This window comes from Eucalyptus grandis, chromosome 4 (genome assembly GCF_016545825.1).
Source record: "Eucalyptus grandis isolate ANBG69807.140 chromosome 4, ASM1654582v1, whole genome shotgun sequence".
Classification (NCBI taxonomy): Eukaryota; Viridiplantae; Streptophyta; class Magnoliopsida; order Myrtales; family Myrtaceae; genus Eucalyptus; species Eucalyptus grandis.
This window is the reverse complement of record NC_052615.1, coordinates 28,484,132-28,510,631: the sequence shown is the minus strand read 5'-3', so window position 1 is coordinate 28,510,631 and position 26,500 is coordinate 28,484,132. Positions and strand designations below refer to the sequence as shown.

General features: G+C 43.1%; 2 protein-coding genes across 2 annotated transcripts; both read left to right on the top strand.

Annotated features, from left to right (window-relative positions):
• Positions 1-793: 793 nt before the first annotated feature.
• On the top strand, positions 794-2,302 carry LOC104441655 (ethylene-responsive transcription factor ERF061). Its single transcript, XM_010054825.3, has one exon. It carries the CDS (start codon positions 1,162-1,164, stop codon positions 2,062-2,064), a length of 903 nt encoding a protein of 300 aa, XP_010053127.2. The 5' UTR covers positions 794-1,161; the 3' UTR covers positions 2,065-2,302.
• A 9,589-nt stretch (positions 2,303-11,891) lies between these two features.
• Positions 11,892-16,928, top strand: LOC104441654 (probable polygalacturonase). The gene is made up of 6 exons (XM_010054823.3): positions 11,892-12,133; positions 12,212-12,690; positions 14,754-14,874; positions 15,033-15,207; positions 15,361-15,431; positions 15,797-16,928. Exons 2-6 carry the CDS (start codon positions 12,355-12,357, stop codon positions 16,441-16,443), a joined length of 1,350 nt encoding a protein of 449 aa, XP_010053125.2. The 5' UTR covers positions 11,892-12,133; positions 12,212-12,354; the 3' UTR covers positions 16,444-16,928.
• Positions 16,929-26,500: the final 9,572 nt, after the last annotated feature.

Sequence of the window (26,500 nt, the reverse complement as noted above, 5' to 3'; positions counted from 1 at the left end):
AACAAAAGTTTTAAATTGAAATTACTATTAGTGCTATTGATAGAATATCTCAATATAATATAATATAACATATATTTTACTTAGATTTGAATATATAAAAGAATTATAAATAATATAATATAATATACATGGTTGGTCAGGGATTGACGGGATCGACCCAAAACTCTTAGGGCCAGGGGCCAACCCGCGGTGTTGGTGCTTGGAATTTCAGGGCCAAAGGGCCCAAGCAGTCTCAGGAAGCTGGGGCCAAGGACCAAGACGGGGTTGGCCGGGTCAAGGCTCGGTCAGGGTCAACCCTAGACCGCTGCTCACCCCTACTAGTACCAAGTTTTGAAAAACCTCTGTCCTGTCACTAACCAAAACACGGATGCGTGGACAGCTCGAGCCAGCCTAATGTCGGGAGCACAGAAGAGACTCAACCGAAGTTTATCGTGGACGAGATGAGACGATACGATTGGAGGGACAGGGGAGCTGACTCGATCCACCCTGCAATTAATTCAAAAAGGTGCCTCTTTTCCGTGGCCCGAGCCTGGCCCCGTGGCCGCATCGCGTAGTCAAACCGACAAAGTCCGACCCTGCTTTTGAGCTGGAGAGCTCTCCCCCAGTTACCTCCATGCCCTCCACAACATCCCCAAATTTCATCGCGAAACCATCAATAGGACGATTTTCTTTGGAGGGTATGATCGCCATCTACGAAAAAGAAAGCTCAGTCTGAGGATTGTAGGGACCTCCCTTACCTGCAGCTATAAATACACTCCGTATGACCAGGTTGAAAACACAACATCAATCTCAGTCTTCTCCTCAATTTTGCAATTCGATCTATTCTTCTTCTTCTTGATCTTGTTCTTCTCCCGATTCTTTAACTGGGCGATCTGTTCTCTGTTCGAAACATTCTTCAGCTCTGTAGTCTGCTGCGAATCCTCTGTTTTTGTGCACTTGGTTTTCTGAGTTTCTCTACAATCCGAGAAGTCGGCCTTTTTCCAGCTGGAAATTCTGTCCCCTTTCGCTCTCGATTTCTTCGTTCTCACTCGTATTTCCTGAGGAAAACAGGATTACCTTTTGTTTTTGGTAATCCTGTCTTCTTTCCCAGTGTTTTCCCTCACTCTGTAATTCCTCTGTTTTTCCTTTGATAGAGGGTTTTGACAGAACTCTGTTTCAAAAATGGATACTATCCTTCAGAATCTTCCACCAGTCACTTACACCAACCTCAACGACGGTGGAAACATTCCCTCCTCACTATCGGAGCTCATTCTGAAAGGTTTCGGCTCCAACACTCTCGATTTGATCTTCTCGAACTCCGACCGAACAAATTCAACCACTGATAACACCCCAATTCGGGAAACATTGGGCTCTTCAATCTATATGCTTCACAGAGATCTTATGCAAAAGTTTTGCAACCGGAACAATTCGAACATGTATCTGACTCATGCTGCTTCAGTACCAGCGTCTCAGCACTATGACAACATGAGCCCGTACCCTGTTCCACCGAAGAAGAAGATGTACAGAGGAGTGAGGCAGAGGCACTGGGGGAAATGGGTGGCAGAGATCAGACTGCCCCAGAACAGGACTCGAGTGTGGCTGGGGACCTACGACTCAGCCGAGTCTGCTGCCTATGCGTACGACCGGGCCGCGTTCAAGTTGAGGGGCGAGTACGCGCGACTGAATTTCCCCGAGCTGAAGCTGAAGGACTTGAAGGACTTGAAGGAGTCAGGGCTAGCTGACAGCAAAAAGCTGAACGCCGTGCGGAGCTCCGTGGACGCAAAGATCAACGCGATATGCCAGAAGGCAAGGAAGGAGAGAGTGAGGCGGAGCACGAGGAAGGGCGAGGGGTCGGCAACGCAGGCCACGTCTTGTTCATCGTCACCGTCATCTTCATCTTCATGGGGGAGTGAAGTGATGCTGTCCCCGAGTTGCTCCGAAGAAGAGGAGATGCGGAGGCTCGTGAGTTCTAATCCGTCCGTCTCAGCCGGTTCAACCGGGCCGGAATTGGTGCTCGACGGCTGTTCGCTCGAGACGATGCCATCTTTCGATCTGGAGTTGATTTGGGAAATTCTTGCTAATTGAAAGGCGGGTGAATCTGTGATTGAGGAGTGATGTTGCTGGGTAGATGATCTCTGGAAGTCGTGCCAAATTGTAGATTGAAAAGTGTCGGTGTAGCGGCTTAGCTTTTGCTTTTCGTCTTGGAGTTCGAACAGGGAATTAGCTTTGGTAGGGAGTGATGTTCTAGAGTCATATTGATATTGGACTGTCATATTCATCAATTATCTGTCATTACCTCGAATTATCATAGTCCTTTGCTGAAGACTGAATTATTTTGTGATTGAACTTAATGCATGAGTGAGGCCCATAACACGAGACTGTTCCATGCATATTAAAAGACCATCTATCTTCTAACCCTATCACTTATATGACTTCCCAACTCAAGTCATCTTGAAAAGTAGGGGTGAGTGTGGGTCCGAATTGGACCGGTCCATCATCTAGTCCCGAGACCAACCCGTATAATGTTGGTCCCCAATATTTGGGACCAAGAACTAATTCTATTGAACTTAGGACCGATGATCGGATCAATTGTTTTTTTTTTTTTTTTTGCTTTTTTTTTTCCTTAAAATGACAAACATATTATTTCAAGTTATATATTCATTAACAATTCGACATTGAATAACCAGACTATGAATATCAATACATAGCAAACATAAATATATGATAAAGTAACAATAGAAATTTATAACCATAAAACCAAACACGCTAGATGAAGGAACAAAGGCAAGCAGTGAGGCAATTGGACAGAGGCAAGCGAGGCCAAGATATGTGAACGAGGTCGAGGCAAGTGAAATAGGGCTCTCTTTTTTTGAATTACGGTTGGTTTCTTTCTATTTTCAAATTTACATGACAAATTGAACTGTAAAGAAGACATGGGAGGTCCCACTAGAACTTAAAGTAGACAAAAGCATATAATACCCAATATAAATATTATATTATAAATAATGCACGGACTAACTCTAAACTCCTAATATTGATAATCAATTTATACAATACAGGGTCCAAAGGTCCCAAGATCAATGACCCACCTAGTCCACTTAAGAACTGAATCAGTCCACAAGGTTCATTTTGAACTGATGCTCACTCCTATAGAAATTGAAAAGAATGTTTAATATCACATTAAAACGAACAAGCTGGGATATCTAGGAATCGCTGGAAGTCAAGATTGGCCACGAGCGAAGGAAGTCACATGCATGTACATGGGCCTGATTGTCCATCCAAGAGTATCTAATTGGGCTTATTGGGCCTCCGATGATGGGCCACATGATGCCCGGCCTGCTACAAAGTGGAGCAGAGCAGCAGAGTGATTTTCTATTTGGTCGATGCAGAACAGTCAGATTCTTCTAATTCTAGTCGCTGAGTCATTGAATAAGCCAAAACCCATATCTTGGTAACATGCGAAATGAATACAATTCGCCTGAAACTCAATAATTGCCTAGGTTTAAAAGTGTAATGTACACGTTATGCCCACTAGATAGACGCTTTTGACAGGGCACTAAGGGATCACATGAACATGTGAAGACCATTATTATCTTCGAGGACACCGTTGCATACTACGAATGCAGCGAGTTTCGATTCCTCGGCCTCAGCTGTTCTGGTCTTCTTCTTCACTTTTGGATCATTCTTTGCTTGTCACTCTCCAGAAATGGAGATGGTACACACAGGCCTATTTACACCTACACAACTTTCTTTCATCGGGAAGAAAATAACACGGGACATTCCAATTTTCAACTTTCTTTTATCGGGAAGGAAAAAACATGGGATTTTCCAATTTTCTTGCTTGGTTAAGTGCTATGGATACTCGGGAACCGCCCTGCTCAGAAGGTCTAGGGATAGGGAGACAGAAGATGACGGAGAAAAGCTCCGGTGACGGATGCGGGTGAAAATGGCTGAAATAACCCCTTGCTGAGGCTTGTAGAGTGCTTGGTGTGACAGGGGGGGGAGTACAACCCATGCTGTGGAGTGCAGTGAGTGTATATGGACCACCACATCACGACATATTCAAAGATGAAAAGATGATGATGGATCGATGAATTCTTGGTTTTATTATTATGCAATTTCAAGCCTTTAGGAAGCACGCGCAGAAAAAGAGGGATAGCAGTCTGTCTCGCTTCGGACAAAACAGGGTAATGCGATCTGGTCAACCGGTTTTGGATGGTATTCTGCTGGATCACGGGCTATAATTCTGTTCTCTTTTGCCTTTATCCCTAGAGAGAGAACAAGCTCCCATCATAGTCGTGTATGGATCCTGAATTTTCACAAATGGGAACCTTATTAATTTTAGACAATTACATCACAACTTTTCGTTAGCCTATAATGAGGCACAAATCATTGGTTTTTTTTGTGTAAATTCGACATCTACTAACATTTCCACCCATACCTCATGATATCGGGTGTCTTAAAATGTCTACAAATGTGACACAGTGTGCCGAAAGCATACATTACAAGTTAATCTCTCCAAAAACGATGTCGTTTTCTAAGAATCTAGAATGAAATACAATTTGATTTGGAATTTGAAATAATTGGAGTGGGCATTTAGGAAAAAAACGAACATGGGGGCAAGGGTGAATTTTTTTTTTTTTGCTAAAACAAACTTTCCATTGCATAAAAAAAAAAATCTTATAAGGAGAAACTAGAGCAGAAATCAAGATGATAAATTAAAGAAGAATCCGCTAACACTATAGTTTAACTTTAGAAGGGAGATCATTAAAAACGAAAGAAACATGCGGTTCCTAATTAATGAAAAGCCTATTTTGCAAGCTCATGAGTAGCTTCATTACTAGTTCTATCGATTGATCCACTTCAAACTTCATCTTGTATCATTGCTAAATAGTAAACGGGAGTCCGAGACGAAAATGATGAATATACCAGGGACAAAAAGTCTTTTTGTTGAATAATATCAATTAACACCTTATAATCACTTTTAAATACCGCATTCGGATGTGGAGGGATATTGATCATTCTCAATAGGAATGGAACCGTGCACCTCTCGCACCTGCGAGCTCTCTCTCTACCCCATGGTAGCGTTTTCCCATTTTCCGCCCAAACCCTAATTTCATTGCCCCAGAGTTTTTGCTCGCAATTACAGATCCTTCCCCTGTAATCGTTTCTCCCCAGAATCCGTAAAAGAAGAACGAAGAAAGAAAAAAAAAAGAGAAAGAAAAAGAAAAAGAAAAAAAAAACAACATATGAAGAATCTGGAGTCTCGAGAACCCTTCGGAAAGGAGGAATGGAGTGGTCGATCTTGCAGGTGTAGGGCCGATTCACAACACTCAGCACTGATCTAAGCAGAATCGCCACAAATCAGTGAGTTTCTTCAGTCTTATCTTGCCTGTGTGACGCATCTGGAGAGGTAGAAGATGGTAGCCAGGGAAACTCGTAGTCGGATAGATTCGAGAAAGCTGAATATCTGAGCATCATAGAAGAGATTATTAGTTAATGACTATGGAGAGTAAAGAAGAGAATGAAATGCGGCTGGCAGCATTATGCAAAAGTCTAGGGCATCTGTGGTCGGAGGAAGATGTAGTCGAAGTATCTGATGAAATACCTCAACAAAAGAGGGAGGAATGTAGGCGCACTCTATTCGGAAAGTTATTCTCCAAACCAAATGTAAACTATCCGGCATTTATAACCACAATGACTAAAGCATGGAAGGTAGAAGGAGTCATATGTTCGCAGAAGGAACCAGGGCTATTCACTTTCATTTTTCCTACGGAGGAGGAAAAACAGCGAATATTGAGGAACTCACCTTGGTCATACTCAACCAACCTGCTAGTGTTACAGCAGTGTCTTCCAGAAATCCCAGAGCATTGTTATGAATTCTCAAAGGCTGCCTTCTGGATTCGCATCGGAGGAGTCCCCCCTGGCTGGAGAATAGAGAAAGTATTCAATGACCTGGGGAAAAGGTTGGGAAAGGTTATTGAAGTTCAACTCGACTCAATAAATCATGCTCGTAACAAAGGAGGCGAGTAAGAGTTGAGATCGACTTAACATTACCGTTGAAAGCGGGAGCCAAGCGGATATAGGCAATAAATGTCTCTCGGGTGGAGTTTAAATATGAGCGGCTCCCACTACCGCTTCTCATGCGGAAGGATAGGACACTATGCCACCGATCGCCTCGAATTTCCATATGCAACATCACCCCGGGCATTGAACAAAAAGGGTCATATGGACCATGGTTGAAGGCGTAAAACCAGCGACCACAGCCCTTATTGGGATGCTTTCTACGGGAAAATAGAGGAGTTTGTAGTGGAAGATACTGTACCTGATCCACCAACTGAACCGAGGGAGAAGAATTACACTGAGCAAGAGTTGCCAAATGATATGCAACTTGTAGTACGCAGCAAAAAGAGATCGAAAGCAGCTCACCACGGACAATAAACCCAAGAAAAGCTCCTAATGCAAAGTAGAAGTTGGAGACCGTGGAAAACGAGGTAATGAGCATTGAAACTCAAAATCCATTAGTATTAAAGGTTGGTAAAAGCAGCAAGAAGACAATGAAAGTTCAAAAGGCAAAAAACAGAAATGCATGCCAGAGATATCATCCCTCATCCCGGATGATGTAGACCTTCGGAGACCCCTAGGTGAATTTGATACAAGAAGGACATGATTGGGCTTTGGTGGCTAGCCCTAATAAGCCACCACAAAAGCCATGAAAATTGTGAGTTGGAATTGTCGGCTGGGTAACCCCCGACAATCCAGGAGTTAAGAGCTATTAATGCTCGTGAAAGGCCCAACATAGTTTTTCTTATGGAAACGAAAAATAAAACAACCGGGGTGGAAAAGATTTGCAAAAAGCAGTTTCAACAACTTTATCTAGTGGATCCGACAGAACAAATGGGGGATTGGCAATTATGTGGCATGAGGAACTAAACTTAAAGGTGCAAAACACTCACAAGCACTTCCTTGATGTACAAAGGTGCACAGATCCCGAAAGTAAAAAGATAATGCAGATTACCTTCCTCCACGCATCTACCGACTTTGGAGAGAGGATGGAGTTATGGCAACTTGATTGGGAATCCTCAAACCTTCAGGCTCCATTCCCTGGATCTGCATGGGAGATTTCAATGAGATTCTATATATATGGGAGAAAATTGGGAAAAAGGAGGCAAACAATCGAAGAATCGTAGCTTTCAGAAATATGATTAATGACTTATCCCTGATGGATGTAGAAAGCCACGGATGCGCTTTTACATGGGCTAATAACGGGGAGGGAGATGAGCTGGTAAAAAAAGAGACTCGATCGAGTACTATGTAACTGGAATGGAGGGTTACCTTTCATGAAGCGAAGTCCAAGCGCTCCCTGCTATAGGATCAGACCACGCCCCTCATCCTTCGCCCGTATCCTCTAGTACACAAAAGGAAAAAACAGTTCAAATTGGAAACCTTCTGGATGGATCATGCAGAATTTCAGGAAGTTATTAGGCAAGTCTGGGAAGATACTTCAACTCCACAGCACATCTTTGCAGAAAAATTAGGGAGAACATTGAAAGAATTAACGAAGTGGAGCAAAGAAAAGTTTTCAAATGCTTATTCTCAGATCAAAGAGCTTAACCAAGCTTTACAAGCAATCACTAATCAAAAAGCTCAGCACACAAGTAGACAGAAAGTGCAGAATATTATTAGCCAAATAGCAGCATTGAGAAGACGGAAGAACAGTGCAGGGGATGAGGTCACGTATCAAATGGCTACATTGGGGAGACCAAAACACCAGTTTTTTCCATGCCACGACAATCCAAAGGCGACACCAAAATCGTATTACAATGTTGCAATTAGAGGAAAATCGGTGGTGCAGGGAGCCGGCAACAATAAAACAACATATTATAGCTTTCTATGAAAACCTGTATAGCTCTGAGGGACAAAGACACTACCAACCGATCTTAGAACAATGCCCATCACCAATCACAGAGAGGATGAATGCAGATCTGGTGGCAATACCACTATTGGAAGAAATCAAGGAAGCAGTGTTCCAATTGGGAGCTCTCAAGGCTCCGAGGACCGGATGGATTCAATGGAGCCTTCTATCAAAAATCATGGGCAACTATAAAACCGACTTTGCAACTTGTACCGGAGTTCTTTCAAACGGGGTGCTTGACCACAAGCTAAACCAGACACATATTGTGTTGATCCCGAAAGTAAAAGGCCCTGAGACAATTAGTCAATACAGGCCCATTAGTCTGTGTAACTTTAGCTACAAAATTATTTCCAAAATATTAGCAAACAGACTCAAAAAATGGTTGCCACTTATCATTGAACCAGAGCAGGGAGCCTTCGTCTCGGGGCGGCAAATACAGGACAACATCTTTATTGTCCAGGAAATTCTGCATCAGCTGCGAATAACCAAAAGGAAGACAAAACATCGAGGCAATTGTAAAGCTTGATATGCGTAAAGCATATGACCGCATAGAATGGGACTTCGTGAGGGATCTAATGCGCATATGGGATTCGATGCCAAATGGGTCTCCCTAATTATGCAATGCATAACAACAGTTACTTTCAGCTTAAAGATCAATGGTGAACCAACCTCTTTCTTCCATCCATCGAGGGGTCTCAGACAAGGCGATCCCCTCTCACCCTATATCTTCATCCTGATATCCAATGTCTTAACCTGGATGTTGAAGAAAGCATTAGCAGAAGGTACACTCAAAGGAATACAGGTAAATAAACATTGCCCTCAGCTTTCACATTTGATGTTTGCCGATGATGTTATATGTTTTCTAGATGGGACTCTTACAGAATGCACGCCGAACCTTGCCCTCATATTAACCCAATACTGCTATGCAACGGGACAATCAGTAAATTTGAATAAATCAGGGGTTTATTTTAGTGGACATTGCCTAGAAATTTTGAAACACAACCTGGCCACACAATTGCGAGTCCCTATACTAAAGAAAACAGGTCAATACTTGGGCATACCCTGCGAGTGGGGACAATCCAAAAATCGATGTTTTCGTGGATCTGGATAGAGTAAACTCCAAGTTAGCGGGATGGAAAGAAAATGCTTACAAAGGCTGGTAAGGAAGTGCTAATAAAGAGTGTGGTGCAATCCCTACCTACCTATGCCATGTCCATATTTCAGCTGCCTGTTTCGATTTGCCGAGCTATAGAGCAACGGATTGCATCTTTTTGGTGGCAGAACGGTGATGCGAAAAGAGGCCTACATTGGAAAAACTGGGAAATGTTAAAAACTAGAAAAGATGCAGGCGGCATGGGCTTTAAGGATTTGATTACCTTCAATCGAGCCATGCTAGGTAAACAGCCCGGCGTCTAGTTTCCTCCTTCGATCTATGGTGCGTAATGATTAAAGGGATTTATTTCCCTCATGGAGATCTATGGAACGCGTCCAAGGGCAATCGACCATCATGGGCCGGGCGCAGCTTAATGCTTGCGAGATACCATCAAAAGCAATGTTAAATGGTCAAGTAGGGGATGGGAAATCAATTCGCATAAGAGAAGACAGGTGGTTATCACAAGGCACAATAGGTGGAACGACCAAACCACACGTAACCTAAACTTGTGTCCGAACCGATCAATCCGTAATCCAGAGAATGGAAAAAGCAACTAATTGACAATCATTATGAAGAAAAATTGCAAATGAAATTGTAGCAATTCCCCTACATCAGCAACCAATGCAAGACACACTAATATGGACGGGCGGTGGTTCCGGACAATATTCGTCAAGAGCGGATATAATGAAGCAAGAAAAATCACTAGCCACACGCATCGAACCGGCCATCATGTTCCTTTCAACCGCCACGAACCTTGTGGACACAAATTTGGAGTCTTGATGTGCCTCCAAAGGTTCGCTTCTTCATCCGGGAGCCTATGCCAAAACGCCTTCCCGACGAAGGAAAACCTATATAGAAGAAAAATTGTAAGCGACCCACGATGCCGGTGTGCGGTTCGAGTATGGAAACTACGAGCACTTGCTGTTTCTTTGTAAATGGACAAAGCGAGTATGGCAAGACCCGGTTTTTGAACAGATCAGGCCAAACAACAGCATCAATCGCACGGATCGGTGGCTTCTAACAGCTTTCCGAAGAGATCGAACTTACCCGCTCGTGAACTCATTAGTCCGATCCGTGGAACATCCGGAAGGCGAGAAACAACCGGATATTCCGAGCAAAGGAACCCCAACCAGCAGACAGTCTGCTGTTAATAGCAAAGGAACAACGGACACGCTCAAAGACGGGTAGATCGACAAAAGGCGAGCAAGATCTCAATCAAAACTCACCCGCGCACTTTGGAGGCCTCCAGGAAGGGCAAAACCGAAGTTGAATGTAGATGCGTCGTGGAGACCCGGAGATTTCCGCTCTCGTCGCCGGTATAGCACGAGATGCGGTGGTAGGGTGCTCGACGGCTTTGCGGCAACAACTAGGGTTTCCTCGGCGGGCGAAGCGGAAGCTCAAGCAATTCTTCACGGGATTTCGTTTCGCACGAACTTAAGCCGAACCACGTGCGAGATCTTGGAAGTCCAACCGGAAGCTACTTCATAGAAAGCGACTGCCTCCGCAAAGTAGAAATGGTCATGGGCCGGGCCGCACATACATGGGACCTTAAAGAAATTGTTCACTGGTGTAAGCATGGGCGTCGCGGGACAATGCCTTCACGGTGATTTATAGCCCACGAGAAACCAATGCAGCGGCGGATTGGATTGCTCAACACCATCGACAAAACACCCTCCCACGTAATTGGGTGTCTTCCCCCCTCTCCCCCTATGGAATATATTATGTGCGAGATCTTTCCCCTTCTGTGGTTTGTAAGACTTCTCTTCATTAAGTAATAGTCACTTCTATTTTGACCAAAAAAAAAAAAAAAACTCTATCCTGTGGCAAGCGTGAATTTAGCAGTTTAGGCTGCGCATGACAATGCTTCCATTTCGGGGAAAAGTTTTTTTTTTTCAAAAATAGTTCTTTTTTATTTCTGTTTTGGGGAACAATTTCTAAGTAAAAGAATCTGTTTGGTAACTATACAAAATTTCTACTCTTGGAATAGAAAAAGAATAGGAATGCGTTTGGTAACGCAACAATTTCTTTTTTATATTTATTCATTTTTTATTCTTACTCACAGATCGCGCCGCCGCCACCGCCACTACACGATCGCTCGCCATCGATCGTCACCGTCGACTGCCGGTTGCCGGAGGCGGCAACAGGTGACCGGCGGCGGCTGACAATTGGCAATCGAAGGCGGCGGTGGCAATGGCCAACAACCGGCAGAGGCGGCGGTGGCGACGGCAGCTGGCGACCGGCGACGGTGGCGGTGGCCGGCGATCGGCGGTCGACGGCGGAGGCGACGGCGGTGGCCAGTAGTGGGTGGTGGTTCCAAGCGGTTGACGGTGGCCGTGGCAAGAAAAAGAAAAAAAGAAAAAAATTAGCTTATTTTTAGAATTTGTTCTAGAACAAGAAACAATTTTTTTGCTTCTCAAAACTATTCCTAAGAACAAAAAATTAGAGAAATTGTTTCGAGTAACAAATGTTTTACCAAACAAGGTTTATTCTTTTTCGTTGTTAAGAAAAGAACAAGTAAATTGAGATAAACAAAAGCGTTACCATGCGCTATATGGCCCGAATCCCTTTTTTTTTTTTTTTACCGGTTCTTACGGTCTTCTACCTTGGAAAAATTCCCCACTTTTCAAAGAAGAACAGGCAAAAAGAAAGAAAAGGAAGAAAAAACGAGGAACGAGAAGAAAAGCACTTGCACTAGCAATTTTAGAAGGTGAATAGGTGGTGATGGTGATGGGGGCAACGTACGAAAAAATCACGCCGAAGGACGACAATGGAGGCCCGTGGCTCGTGACTCGTGACTCTGTCCTGTCCTTTCCCCTTGTCATGCTTTTCTGCTTTTGTTAATGTCCTCCTCTTCCTCTAAAGATCTCACCAACTTCTCTCTCTCTCTCTCTCTCTCTCCCCGAGTGGTTCTTGTGCTGGTTCATATAAGGAGGAGGGTCTCCATGCTGGTCCGATGCAGTTGAATCATCTCTAAAGCCTCGTTTGGACTCTTCTGCTTGTATCGTTTTCAGACCCACCGCCATACTTTCATCCAGCAACACATCGCTCTCCATCCATCTCTCATCCTTTCAGCACCAGCTCTCCAGGTTTCTCTTTGTACTCTTCTCCTTGTAACTCACTCTTAAAGTACCACTGAGCCTGACACACATCTATCTCTCACCAAGACAACATTCCCATTTTCTCTTCATCATCTTCCAATCATTCCCGCGGCTCTCCGAAAAGCGCTTTTCGTACCTTTCTCTTTGGCTCGATTCCACCTGGGAGGCTTCGGACAAAGTGCCGTTTTCCGCCTCCCAAGTTTGCGAAGATGGTGCGGTTCGCTGTCTCTGTTGTCCTGGCGATCCTCATGGTCGCATCCGTCACTCTAGAGGGGGTGGCGGGATCGATGATTACGTGCTCGGGGATAGTGCCGATGAGGTACCGGAACGACAAGATATCGATAACGGACTTTGGAGGGATGGGGGACGGGCGGACGGTGAACACCAAGGCGTTCAGCGAGGCGATATACCGGATCCAGCACCTCCGGCGGAGGGGCGGTACCCTCCTCTACATCCCTCCCGGGGTGTATCTCACCGGCAGCTTCAGCCTCACAAGCCACATGACCCTTTACCTGGCTAGTGGAGCGGTCATCAAGGCCACCCAGGTAAAGTTATTTCTCCTGCTTCACATCGCTAGTGAAATTGTTACTTATGAGACTTTCGACATATAAAATGTATCATCTAGGCTCAAATTTGATGGAACGAGTCGGCTCCGTCTCTTGCTAGGCTCACTGGGAACTAGCAAGAACTGGAACCTTATACATATTTCTTGCACTACAACCGACCATCCTGCGTTAGTGTGAGTCTATACAAGTCAATCGATAGGCACAATATGTACCGAAAAGAACTGAATTATATGGATCAAATTGAAGCATGCTTAGCCCTCACCCAGTGGCAAAAAGAAGGCCAATAGCAATGTAGTCTGTATACGTCCTGTTTCTTGATGAACTGTGAAAATGGTAAATGTAAGAAGAGTTGTTCAGTGTAGTGGCCAGTGAATTTGAGGAGAGGACCCTGTAGGTTTGACTAACCAGTACCGACTAAGTTATTCTGAAGGGAATATGATTCAGTGGAAATACATAAAAAAGTGATAGAGTTGAAAGAATCTTGATGAGTGGGGGTGTAGAACAGCAGGGAGTCATTCTGTTCTTTTGACTCTCATGATGGCCTGATTCGGTCGATTTTTTAAATGGGATTATTTTAATCTCGTTCGATGCCTCTTGCCATCTAAGAACTGAACGCTACAGCAGAAACAAGTTCTGGGTTTGTGCGGAGAAGAACTTCTTGGGATGCAGACCCCAGGAAATTCATTTTGTATGATACTGGCAAACGTTAAATATTATATCGCGTGAACTTATTAAGCGATAGAAGGAGTTATAGAGTCAATCATAGCGCCCAAAGAACTGCACGAGAGCTCGTGCTTTTCTGCACAGTCCAGTCCAGGGTCCGAATGATTCTCGAATACATTATTGACCCGATTACGCTAAATTAAGAGGAGGTGCGACGACCTTGATTTTGCAATAACACGGGCAAGTCGTAAAAGAACATTCGAACAAATGGGTTATTTTGTTATGTGGATTAAGTAAAGATTTTGTTGGAGCTCTCCTTTCATCGATTGAAATTTTTCCTTTCCTGTTTCGTTCTTTTGTTCCTGGCTATTGGGGTAGGCACCACTTTAAAAAGTAGGGAAGTGGTCCCCCAAGCATCAGCAGAAATATTTGTATTAATTAAAATTTTGGGGGCCTCAAAAGAGAGGGAAGGATATACGGGTGGGTGCGTGGTGGCTCCAAGCGCATGTGCATTGCACGTCTAATAATGGACGTTCCAGATGCTTGGACAGCTAAGAGTTTGCAGATGCAAGAACTCATCAATGCATCTTCATCTGGACCATCACATTAATCTGTTCACTTTCCTCTTCCAATAACATAGTAAGAGCTATAGGATTCAGCTCGTTGTCGGGCATATGGCCTGACTTGGGCAGAGCCTTGCTTGCCAGCAGGTTCGTTCATTGAACAGGTCTGATCTATGATTGAGATGATTTAGTTTCATGCAGCGACGTAGCTCTTACCATAATGAATGAAATAATGTCAGAACTAATAGAGGGAAGGGCCTTTGCCCATTTTAGTGTGTTGGAATTTACACGACAGACAGCCATACATAATGTTGTGAAGAGAGAGGGAAGATCGAAAGCCGTTTAGAGTATTCCTACAGCGTGGTCCCTAACAACTTTGAATGCCTGAAGATGACATCTCTCCTGCAGTCACATGGCGACTAAATGCCATAACTAGCTACTGATTCCAGTGGCTTCTTCGAAGCATAGACACCTCCCTCGTGATCATTCATACTTGCTCACTTCCCCCACGAGGCATATTCTTTGGGATGATTGTTTTCACTTTTGTTAACTTGCGAGATATGGTAGTCTAATCTGTCTTAAATACGTTGAAAATATCAGTGACTGTATATTGTAATGGTAAACATAAATTCACAACATGCTGATCAAGTGCAGGAGTTTTGTCTGAACTCCTTGAATTATCAGAAAACATGATTCTGAAGATTTGAGGATGAAAGGAACTTCTGGTCGATTACATTGCCAGAAGATAGCAAGAAAAGCTGTAATTTTGTCCTAGTTGCAGAGTTCCCTGCTAAAGTGTTGTGGTTGATGCTTCAGGATACTTGGAATTGGCCTCTGATCGCCCCCTTGCCTTCTTATGGAAGAGGGAGGGAACGTCCTGGAAGGAGGTATATGAGTCTCATCCAAGGACATGGCCTTCGAGATGTGGTGATCACAGGTGGGTATTGATGAAAACATGTGCATGATCCTTAACTTCGACAAGCATCTCACAGAATCCTTATCAACCACTGAATTGATGCATCATAACAGTGCTTAAATGGATCCAAAGTTCAGAAACAACCTTGTTAAGGATATCGTGCGATTGTGCTATTTCAGGTGAGAACGGGACGATTGATGGTCAAGGAGAGGTATGGTGGAACATGTGGAGGCAGCGCACTCTCCAGTACACTCGACCGCATCTTGTTGAATTCATGAACTCCAGAAGCATCGTGATCTCCAACGTGGTTTTCAAGAATTCCCCCTTTTGGAACATTCACCCTGTTTATTGCAGGTTACTTCCAGACTTGCATGTTTCAATTTGCTAAGTGCAGATCTTAATACATGGTTTTTAATGAGCGATACTGCGATACTAACCCAGCAACTTAGGAGTAATGTACATCTTGCTTGACCCTGATCTGATATCTCTTTATTTCCTTTTTGACAGCAACGTTGTCATCAGATATGTAACCATATTGGCCCCTTACGACTCTCCCAATACTGACGGAATTGATCCGGGTACATACTATACTCAAATTTAACTGGGAACTTTTGGCCCGGTTTAGCATTGCTATCCCATTTCTTAGTGCATGGTTCAGATACGCACGGGCTGTTTGTATAGTATCTCGGTACTTTGATAGCATCTATAAGAGCTGATATAATAATCAATGGCAACAGTAAAAGTAAAAACAGAGCAAGATCATCATACTGAAGCAATCCTGTGCATGTTCTTTCATTCAGTTAGTCCTGTTAATGATGCTGTAATAGATGTTCAGGAGTATGTCTCTTAGCTCGTGAGACAATTTAGATTGCTTGTGTGTGGAAGAGTTCAAATTCTCAGGAAAGAAAGCTAACTACAGCATCTGAATCTTGTACTGGCTCAGATTCCAGTTCCAATGTCTGCATAGAGGATTCGCATATATCCGTTGGAGATGATCTCGTTTCAGTGAAAAGTGGATGGGACGAATATGGAATACGTTACGGCCGTCGTAGCTCAGGGATCACGATACGGCGGATAACTGGGTCATCCCCTTTTGCTGGAATCTCAGTGGGAAGCGAAACGTCCGGCGGGGTGGAGAACGTCTGGATCGAGAACATAAACTTGTACAACGTGGGCATAGGAATCCACATCAAAACAAACATCGGAAGGGGAGGGTTCATAAGGGACATAACCGTGTCCAATGTGTTCATGGAGAACGTGCGTAAAGGCATACGGATCATGGGGAACGTCGGCGACCACCCTGACGAGTACTACAACCCCAGCGCCCTCCCTTATGTCAAGGGCATCAGGATCAAGGACGTCTGGGGCGTGAAGGTCCAAGAGGCGGGCCTAATACAGGGCTTGAAGAATGCGCCGTTCACCGGGATTTGTCTCTCCAACATCTATCTCCACGGCGTGCCGGGACAAAGGAGAGCGACCTGGACTTGCTCCGACGTCAGTGGAGCCGCTCTCGAGGTAAGCCCTGGGGTGTGCTCAGAGCTCGCTAGCACCTATCACAGCAGCATTTGCTCCAACTATTTCAGAGACTAATCTTAAGCTGTGAATCTACCCATCTAGCAGACAGCCGGTCGGATCACTCCATAGGTTTATCTGTTCGATTAGTCACGCCGTCTCATTAACCCTCTTCGAATCTTTCAGTGTATGCTTTTATTCAACAAAGCTTTGAATCATCATATCATCTTATCCAATGTCTCTCTTCTTACCGGTTTGATGGCTATGATCTTGGTTCTGTTGATATGGATGCATGATCGTCAAGAAAACTAATCGAGTTTAACCCAAAAGCCTAAGCAGAACACTGGGTAGATAACAACATCTGATCATCATACATAAAATCCACCAGTGTTGTTATTTACAATACAAACATAGTACAAACCTACTAACTATCCATCAATCTCACATGCCATCATCTATCTCAGCAACGTGTTCAGATTGTCCATCTCTCGAGGATGCAACTTATTTACATAAGACAGCGCAGATAAGTAAGAAGGCTAATCCCCCTAGATACCATCACAAAAGAAAAAAACAGTAAATAGCTGCATCGGATTCATCAGTCATCACCACAGATTCACCGCGCATCATGATCATCATGATCATCATCACGATCGTCCTCAGAAATGGTGGTCTAAGAACTTGCGGATCCTCTTGAAGATGCCCTCACCTCCATCGCGCTCCTCCTCATCCTCGTGATCGTGGTGGTGGCGGAAATGGTGGTGATGGTGGCGGTGGTGGTGGTGGTGCTCTTTCTCCTCATCGTCGTCCTCGTGCTCCTCGGGGCGATGGGGCTTCTTCATCATGTCCCAGCGGCGGTGGGGATGCTCTCTCATCTCGTCATCCTCCTCGCGCTCCTCCGGGCGATGGGGCCTCTTCATCATCATGTCCTTGTCCTCCTTCCAGCGGCGATGGTGGTGATGCTCTCTCTCCTCCTCGTCCTCCTCGCGCTCCTCGTGGCGGCGATCGGGCCTCTTCATCACGTCCTCGACCTCCTTCCACGCCACGTCGGCAAATCCGAACCTCGGCTTCCTGTGGTGGACCCTGATCCACCGGCCGGGCATCTGGCGCTCGATCTCCATCCCTCGCGATTCGGCATCGTGGCCCGGCTTCTCGCCCGATAGGATCATGTCGTTGCCGAACGAGATCTCGCGACCCTCGAACTTCGGCCGGAACTGCCTGCGTCCGTGGCGGCACCCGCGGCCTCCTCCGTGGCGGAACGGGAAGCGGAGGGAGAGCGGCACCGCCGCCTGCTCGCCGTGGTCGTGCGGGCGGAAGGTGATCGTCCTCAGCGGGACGGAGGCGATCTTCTCGGGTTCCACCACCGGGCGCTCGTCGGCGACGGCGACGGCGACGACGGTCGCGTCCTGAGTGTTGGAGTCGCCACCGGTGGCGGCGGTCTCCGTGTCAATCGCAGCGGCCACGGACCGGGGCTTCTCGCTGGGGAGGAGGATGGTCGCGGCGGAATCCGCCTCGGAACCGGGCAGATCGCGGCGGCCGGCGACATCGCCGGTGGGGAGATCGGAGGGCGTGAGGGACTCGGAGGAGGCGATGAGGAAGGAGAGGAGGAGGAGGGAGAGGGTTAGTTTCGCCATTTTCTTCACACAGAGAGAAAGTATCTCCAGGTGAAGCGGGCGTAGAGAGAGAATATAAAGGGGTAGGTATAGGGCAGGACGGGCAGGTGTGAACGGGGACGGGGAAGGTTTGACTCGGGGGGCGGGAAAAGCGGGCAGCGGGCAGCGGGCAGCGGGCAGGGTGGAAGACCGACCACGTGATTGGAGAACGAGAGGTGGTTTGCGCGAAGGGGACGGGCAGGGTGTTTCTGGGAATTCCATTACCCGAGGGAGTCGGCTGGGGTTCCCATAATTCAAATTTGCATAATTTTTTAATTATTTTTCTCGGGGCTTGGTAAAATTACCGTTGGGCCAGCGTCGTAGTTTGATTTATTAGATTAATTAGATAATGTCGCAAATCAAGAATTCACATATTTCATGTGAATTTTCTTGTTATAAAAAATTATCAGTATCACGAAAAACTTCAAATTGGTAAATTTATAACAAATTGACCTGAAGAATCTCAAATTGGTATATTTATAATAAGTTTATCTTCCATTAACTTTCATCAAATTTTTCCAATAAATTTACAGACGTGGATGACACGTGACAATCTATAAAGCTCACTAAAAAAAAACCCACATTTGTTATGGATGTGCCGTTAAATTTATCACAAATATACCGATTTGAGTTTTTGTAGTCAAAAATTAATTTATGATAAATTTATTATAAATGTACCAATTTTATGTTTTTTATTCGTTGCATTAATCCTATAAAAAAAGTAGGTATCATGTGTTGCTGTCTTCTTTTACTTTTTGTCGCTAGAAATAATGGGGAAATTTAAATAGAGCTAGATGACATGTCGTGGAAGGGGGTGAGCTTTAAGTTATTTTCCAGATGACGACACACGTTTAAGTTAGTTTTATTCTTAAAAAAAAAAAATTTAAAAAAAAATTTCAACTTTTTAGATTAAGAAAGAACGTAGGCCGTGCCTCAAACTAAATCAATTACGTGAAAAAGAGGAACTCGTTAGGTGCTGGAGTTGAGATGCGCTTATCAAGTAGGACGAGGGGTGATTGCTAGTGGCCGTGAGACTTTTAGGAAATGGTCAAAATGAGATAGATCGGCGGCCGTGGCGTTAGCGTATACGGCGTGCAACAGCTGGTGCGGGCGTCGACCCTGGCGTCGGAGATGACGTTGCACCCTCTTATTGCGCGTGCTGCGCTGGATGGGGACTACTATGTATGCGACTTTTCACTTTGCAACTGTTTTCCTTCTTTTTCGGCCCAATCGCTTGCGGTTGACCATCGATTATAATCGTCATTTGCGATCTTTCTCTCCTTTTGTTTCCGGATGACGTGAAATTTCATCTGACGCGTCCCCGTAGCCAATTTGTGCATCGACACTTTGGTCAAAAGCTGCGGTACATATACACGTAATGCAATGAGATGACGCTGTTTTCAAAGAAAAACTATGGAAAGAATCCTGTGACTATTTCCTTTCTGGTAACTTAACACAAACGTTGCATGTGAAAGAAGGGAATTGATACCAGAAAAATAAAGAGACATGACGAGATTAATTTGAGAGAGAGAGAGAGAGAGAGGTGGATAAGATTGATTATTGATGGGGAACCAAATCTCGTGCTCGATGGATAATTTAGTTTGTAAATATAAAGGTGTACTTTGGCCGATGCGGAAATAACACCATTGGGTACTATAAAAGATAGGAATGATAAGCCCACTTAGATGGCATTTTCCTAATGCTCTAGTGGGCTTGAGCACGGTAATTTCAGCCGTGCCCAATTCAACGGCTGACTCCAACGAGATTTTGATTAGGTGAGGGTTAATGGCACTTATCAATTCAAACAACTAACATTAAAACAATTGAATCCGACGGTGGTCGATGGGATTGCGCCAAAATTGCAACGTATTTAATCACAAGACTATCCAACGAACCCCACCTGATCGGGAGATGCATGAGGTCGAATACCTACATCAAGATGCTATACATTTTTTTTTTTTGAGATCCGAGGAGGGGTTCCTCATGGCGTGTGCTTATTAAGCGTCTAAGTTATTCAAAATTTTAGCTTCTGATTTCTTTTTCAAATTTATTTTAGCAATAGAAATTTGTTTCAAAAATAGAAAAATCAAATTGCATTACCAAACAAATTTATATTCCAAACCTGTTCCGAGAAACAGAGAAACAAAGAAATAGAGAAGTAGAAATTTTATTATGCATACCCTTAATTTCTAAGTTTTAAAAATCGAGAAAGATATGGTTATTACTTGACAGTGAACCCAATTTCAGGCGAAAGAAATTGAACTGGGATTTAGGAAACGCAATTCTGTTTCTAGGCTATGTGGACCACAAAGGCCTATATCACATTTCAGCCTCTCAAGCCTCGCGAAGTCCTGTTAGGCCCACCGGCAAATCAGGACCCTATTTCTTGTGCTCTTCCCAACACTAAATCTAAGGCATTTTAGGGTGTGTTTATTTTACGAAAACTTCATGCAAGTAAAAAAAAAAAAAAATCATATTTTTCATTTGTTTTGTGATTTTTAAAAATAGAAGTGAAGTGGTTTTTCTTCAATCTAAGTTTGTTGTTTTTACGGCATGGAAAACATTTCCCATATATTGGTTAGTTTTTGGTCTTCCAAATACTATAAAGTTGAAGATGAATTTTCCAAAAATAGTTAACTTTTAAACAAACGGACCCTTGTTGAAGATGGAAGGTGTGTCTCTTCTTTGAACATGGTTTTATGCTACTTCAAGAATGATCGCAATTATAAGGTGAACGGTTTTAAGTTTCATACAGGTTTCACATTGGACTTGAAACCTATCTATTGGAATATTCCTCATTTTTTGGAACATGTAACTTATCCTACATATTCTAGAACCTAGAACCTACCATATCACATATTCTAGAATTAGTTCCAAGGTCTATCCAAATTCCGCCTATATTATTAATTGAATAATTATAGTGAATTAAAATTCTTAATGACCATCACTTGCTACTATAATTCACTAACCATAAAGACATACGGAAAATATGAATATTAATAAAGTAAAATTCGTGGTCATAAAATGAAAGTTTAAACTAGTGTTTCCAGATTATACATTCATTATCAAACGGCATAAAATATTGCAAGATCGCGCAAAGATATGAACTAAGAAAAACACTAAAACTTATTCTAGGTTCTAGATTACAGGTTCCAGATCCCTCAAACTAAGAACCTAAAACCTACTCATTGAAATAAGTTCCTCATTTTTTAGAACCTAAAACCTACCTTGCATATCTTGGAATCTTTAACCTATAGGTTCGCATTGGTCCTACCCTAAAACCATGCTCATCCTTAATTGCAATGACCCATTTCAAAACATCTCTGATAAAATCCAAACAAAATAATAAAGGATGATCAAGATAGCATTCTCAAAACATAAAGATAACTTTGGCTCTAGTATTATTTGTTAGCTTAAGAGTAGTGGTCGAGCTCCCAAATTGTTCGTTGGATCTTTTCTCCCTTCAGTTATGTAATTCTAGAGCACCTTTTGTTCTTATATATACACGTATATTTCCCTATATGAGTAATGACACAAATAATCTCTAAACTTTAACTTAATATTTAATGTGGTCCATGAATTTTTAATTTGTTTAATCCGGTCCATGGGCTTTTGATACATGTTCAATGTAGTCCCTAAACTACATGAAAATCATTAATGTAGCTCTTCCATTAATTAAATATCATAGACAATATTGAATATTTTCATATAGTTCAAGGTTTAAATTGAACATGTATCGAAAATTCAAAGATTATGTTAAACAAATTAAAAGTTCATGGACAACATTGAACAAATCAAAATTTAGGGATCACATTATACATCGAGCTAAAATTCAAATATTATTTGTATCATTTTTCCTTTTGAATGAAGTCGACAATTTTTCAAAATGCATAGCCAATTCTTTTGCATGGAACTATAAATAACTCACACCGTGTTAAAGTCTCAATAGAATCAAAATAATTATGCATAGCTAGTGAGTGCATGTTCATAACCCATAAGACAACAATAGTACACTCTAGATTTGTAAAGTACAACAGCACCATAGAAATTGACCATTTTATTTCAATTCCAACCCACAGCAGCGGTCTCTAGGACTCTTGGGACCATTGAGACACTTAGGACCATCGAGGTTGTCGACTCCCCCCTAGTGGACACGCACTAGTATTGGGGCTTCTCGCTAGGGAGGAGGATGGTTGTAGCGGAATTTACCTCGAAATTGGGCAGATTGCAGTGACCAACAACATTGCTGGTGGGTAGATCGAAGGGAGTGAGACTAGGAGGAGACTATGAGGAAGAAGAGGAGGAGGAGGAGGAGGAAGAGGGTTAGTTTCGCCATTTTCTTCAGGGAGGAAGTATCTCTAAGTGAAGTTGGTGGAGAGAGAGAGAGAGAGGGGGGAAGGTATGGGGGCAGGATGGGCACATTGGAACCGAGGTGGGGGAGGTTTGACTTGGGGAGCAGGAGAGCAAGCAATGAGAAGGGTGGAAAACTAACCACGTGAATGGAGAACAATGGGGTATCTCTAATTTAGCAATTTAAGAAAAATTAATAGAGAGTAAATTCATGATAAGCGTATCAATTTGAGATTTTTGTGATTTTAATCTAACAAGAATTCACATAGTTTTTTTTTTCTTCAAAAGAATTCACATAGTGTAGAGTAAAGGGCATCATGGCCAACTGTCTTCTTTACTTTTCATGCTAAATAATAATGGGACATCTAAATAGAGCCGGATGAAATGTTCCGGGGCATGAGCTTGAAGTTATTCTTCAAATGACACATGTTTAAGTTAGTTTTATCTTTAAAAATATATATATATATATATTATTTTTTTTTAATCTTTAATTTCTTAGATTAAGGAAGTAGGTAGGCCGGGCCTCAAACATAAATCTAATAATGTAAAAAAAAGAGGAACTCATTAGGTGCATGAGTTGAGATGCGCTTATCGAGGAGGAGGCATGATTACTAGTGGCCGTATAGAAAATGGCATAGATTGGTGGTCGTGGCGTTAGCGTACAGGGCGATCAACAGCTAGTGCGGGAGTTGACCCCGGCGTCAGAGATGACGTGGTGCCTTCTTATTCCTCGTGCGGCGCTGGATGGGGAGTTTATGTGACTTTTCAGTTTTCACTTTGCAATTGTTTTTCTCCATTTTCGGCCGAATCGCTTACGGTCGACGAAAGATTAATCCTCATTTGCGATTTTCTCTTCTTCTGTTTCCGGATTGTTAGCCCATAACACGAAATTTCATGAGAAGTGTCCCCGTAGCCAATTTGCACATCAAAACTTTGGTCAAAAGCCATGGTACATCAACACATAAACGCAATGAGATGACACTATTTTTAGGAAAAATTAACAAAATAAAAAATCTTAAATTGATGCCCTTTTGGTAACTTAGCACATGTATAGCATGTGAAAGAAGAGAGTTGTTACCCGAAAAAAGAAAAAGAGAGACGATGAGATTGATTTGAGAGAGAGATAATGTCGACTATCAATGTGGAACTGATTCTTGTACTTGACGGATAATCAGGCTTGTAAATATAAAATGACGTGATTCATCCCATTTGGAAATAAGACCATTGGATACTATAAAAGATGGGAGTGACAATGGCCTTTCCTATACTCGGGTGGGCTTGAGCACGGCAGTTCAGCGGTGCTCGATTCAACAGCTAACTCCAACGAGATTTTGATTGGATAGATTGATGGCACACATCAATCCAAACAACTGACATTAAAACCGTCAAATCTAACGGTGATCAATGGATGCGCGCCAAAGTTGCAATGTATATAATTAGGGAGAATTACCAAAAAAGTCATAAACCTATTGCAATTATGCCAATTCAGTCAAAAACTTTTTTTTTAGCCAATTTAGTCATAAACATTTTATAATTGTGTCGTTTAGTCCATCCGGTCAAAAAATTGGCCGGCGCCGACATGGACACCCGATTGTCAGCGAAAGCTAACATGGCAAAATTTTTATTTTTATTTATTTATTTTGGAATTTTTAAATTTTTTTTTTTGATTTTTTGATTTTTTTTTCCACTTTTCCTTCCTCGGCCGGCCGGCGTCGGCCGAGGAGAGGGCCGGCGCGAGGCCTCGCCAAATCTGGCAAGGCCGGCCTCACCCAGCTATGGCGAGGGCCGAGCTCGCCAGCACTAGTGAGATCGACCCTCGCCATGGCTGGGTGGGGCCAAGCCTCGCTAGATCCAAGGTGAGGGTCGGCTTCGCCCAGCCAAGGCGACGGTCCCGCCCGCTGCTCTGCATTTCCGGCAGCTCCGGCTTCCGTGGTTCGTTGCTGCGGAAGTCGAGTTGGGTCGTCGTCTTCTCCAATCCACCCTCGCAAAATGAGTCGAAAAACTCTCGGGTCCTCGGTAAGCTTTGACAATGGAGGCAGAGAACAGGGCGTTGGCCGCGCTCACGAAAGTCGCTAGCGAGGCTTGGCCTCGCCCAGCCATGGCGAGGGCCAAGCCGGGTGAGGCCCAAGCTCGCCGGCACTAGCAAGATCGACCCTCGCCATGGCTGGGCGGGGCCAAGCCTCACTAGATCCAAGGCGAGGGTCGACCTCGCCCAGCCAAGGAGACGATCGACCTCGTCGTCCATGGGTGAGGCCGGCGAGGCCGGCCCTCGTCTTTGGCCGGCCGACCAGAGGAAGGAGAAGCTAAAAAAAAAAAGAATTCAAAAATTCAAAAAAATATTTAAAAATTCGAAAAAAAAATTATCATGTCAGCTTTCGCCGGACGGCCGATGTCCACGTTAGCGCCGGTTGGCCAATTTTGGCAAGATGGACTAAACTGGCACAATTATAAAAGGTTTAGGACTAAATTGATTAAAAAAAAAATTTAGGACTAAATTGACACAATTGCAATAGATTTAGGATTTTTTTGGTAATTCTCCTTATATAATCACGGGAGTGTCCAACCAACCCAACCAGATAAGGGAGACTCATGAGGTCGAATCCTTACATCAACACACGATGCGACTTATTTCTAAGATCTAAGGAGGGGTTCCCCCCATGAGGGTGCACCCGCGCTTGAGCGTCTAAATTATTCAAAATTGCAATGTCAATTGGAGGGCGTCAGCTCTGCAATCTGGCAGTTTGCCTGCTCGACTTCTTTTTATAGTTTTCAGAATGTCTGATAACAAACCACAGCCATACACAAGACTTGGTTTCTAAGTTTTGACAGCTGAGAAAGATACGGTTGTTACTCGACAATGAACCGAACATGGGGAGAAAGATTTGAACTGGCATTTAGGAAACGATTCTGTTTCTGGGCCAAATGGACCACAAAGGCCCATATCACATCTGAGCCTCTCAAGCCTCGCAAATCCCTGGTAGGCCCACTGGCACACCATGACCCCGTTTCTTGTGCTCCTCCCTACAATGAATATAAAGCTTTTCAGGGTATGTTTATTTCTCAATAACTTCATATAAATAAAAAGATTTTTCATGGAGATTATTTTTATGGAAAATAATTAGTTTTCAATTATATGGTAGTTTAAGGAAAGTGATTCCTTCTTATTAAAAGGAAAAATTGTTTTATCACAATCTAAACTTGTTGTTTTCACTGTATATGAAATTGTTTTCCACAATTTAGTTAGTTTTTCATTATTCATATATTGGAAAGTCAGAAAATAATTTTCAAAAAATAGTTTTCTCTCAAATAAATGAACCATTGAAAAGGGAAGGTATATATATTTGCGCTACTCCAAGAGTGATCGTGATGACTCCTTTAAAAACAGATATGATAAAATCCAAACAAAATAAAAAAGGATGATCAACATTGCAATTCTCAAAATAAAAGGAAGAGACAACTTTGGCTCGAGTAGTGACTAGAGGTATCAAAATAGGTCTTAGATCCATATAAAACTCATTTACATTATAAATGAGTTATATATGAGTCACTTATTTTTCGAAGGGATTAGTTAAATAATTTTAAAAATTGAAAGCTTAAGATAAATTGGTCTTAAATGGGTTGGACTTAGAACTCATTTCCAACCCAAGCCTCACACTCTCTCTTTCTGTCTTTAACTTTATAAAAATCGAAATTATAATTATTTTTTATATTTCATTTTTCTTTCCTTTTTTTTTTTTTTCCTTTTTTCTTCCTTCTTCCTTAGTTAGCGGCTAGCCTGGTGACGTCAGGCGATCGGCCAGGCCAAGCTCGAGTTTGCCGGATCTAGCGAGGTGAAGGCCTCGCTAACGTTCGGCAAGGCTCAAGTTCACTGGTGTCAAGCGAGGCTCAAGCCGAGCCTCACTAATATGAGCTCGCTAGCATTTGGTGAGGCTTAAGCCTCGTCCAAGACTTAAGCTCACCAATCGTTGTCGTGGTTGACAGTCGGCCGAAGAATAAGAAAAAGAAAAGAAAAATAATAATTAAAAATTATATTTTAAAAAAAAAAATTTATAAAAATTGTTCATTAAATTTGTATTGTATGAAAATGTTTTAGTAGTACCATTTTATTTATAAAATATATAATAAGAAATAAGCTT

Bases quoted from the DNA above. Each gene is read 5' to 3' on its own strand.
- LOC104441655 (XM_010054825.3), top strand. From the start codon at position 1,162: ATGGATACTATCCTTCAGAATCTTCCACCAGTCACTTACACCAACCTC.
- LOC104441654 (XM_010054823.3), top strand. From the start codon at position 12,355: ATGGTGCGGTTCGCTGTCTCTGTTGTCCTGGCGATCCTCATGGTCGCA. The intron at 12,691-14,753 runs GTAAAGTTATTT...TTGATGCTTCAG, and splicing joins CGGTCATCAAGGCCACCCAG to GATACTTGGAATTGGCCTCT. The intron at 15,208-15,360 runs GTTACTTCCAGA...CCTTTTTGACAG, and splicing joins ATTCACCCTGTTTATTGCAG to CAACGTTGTCATCAGATATG.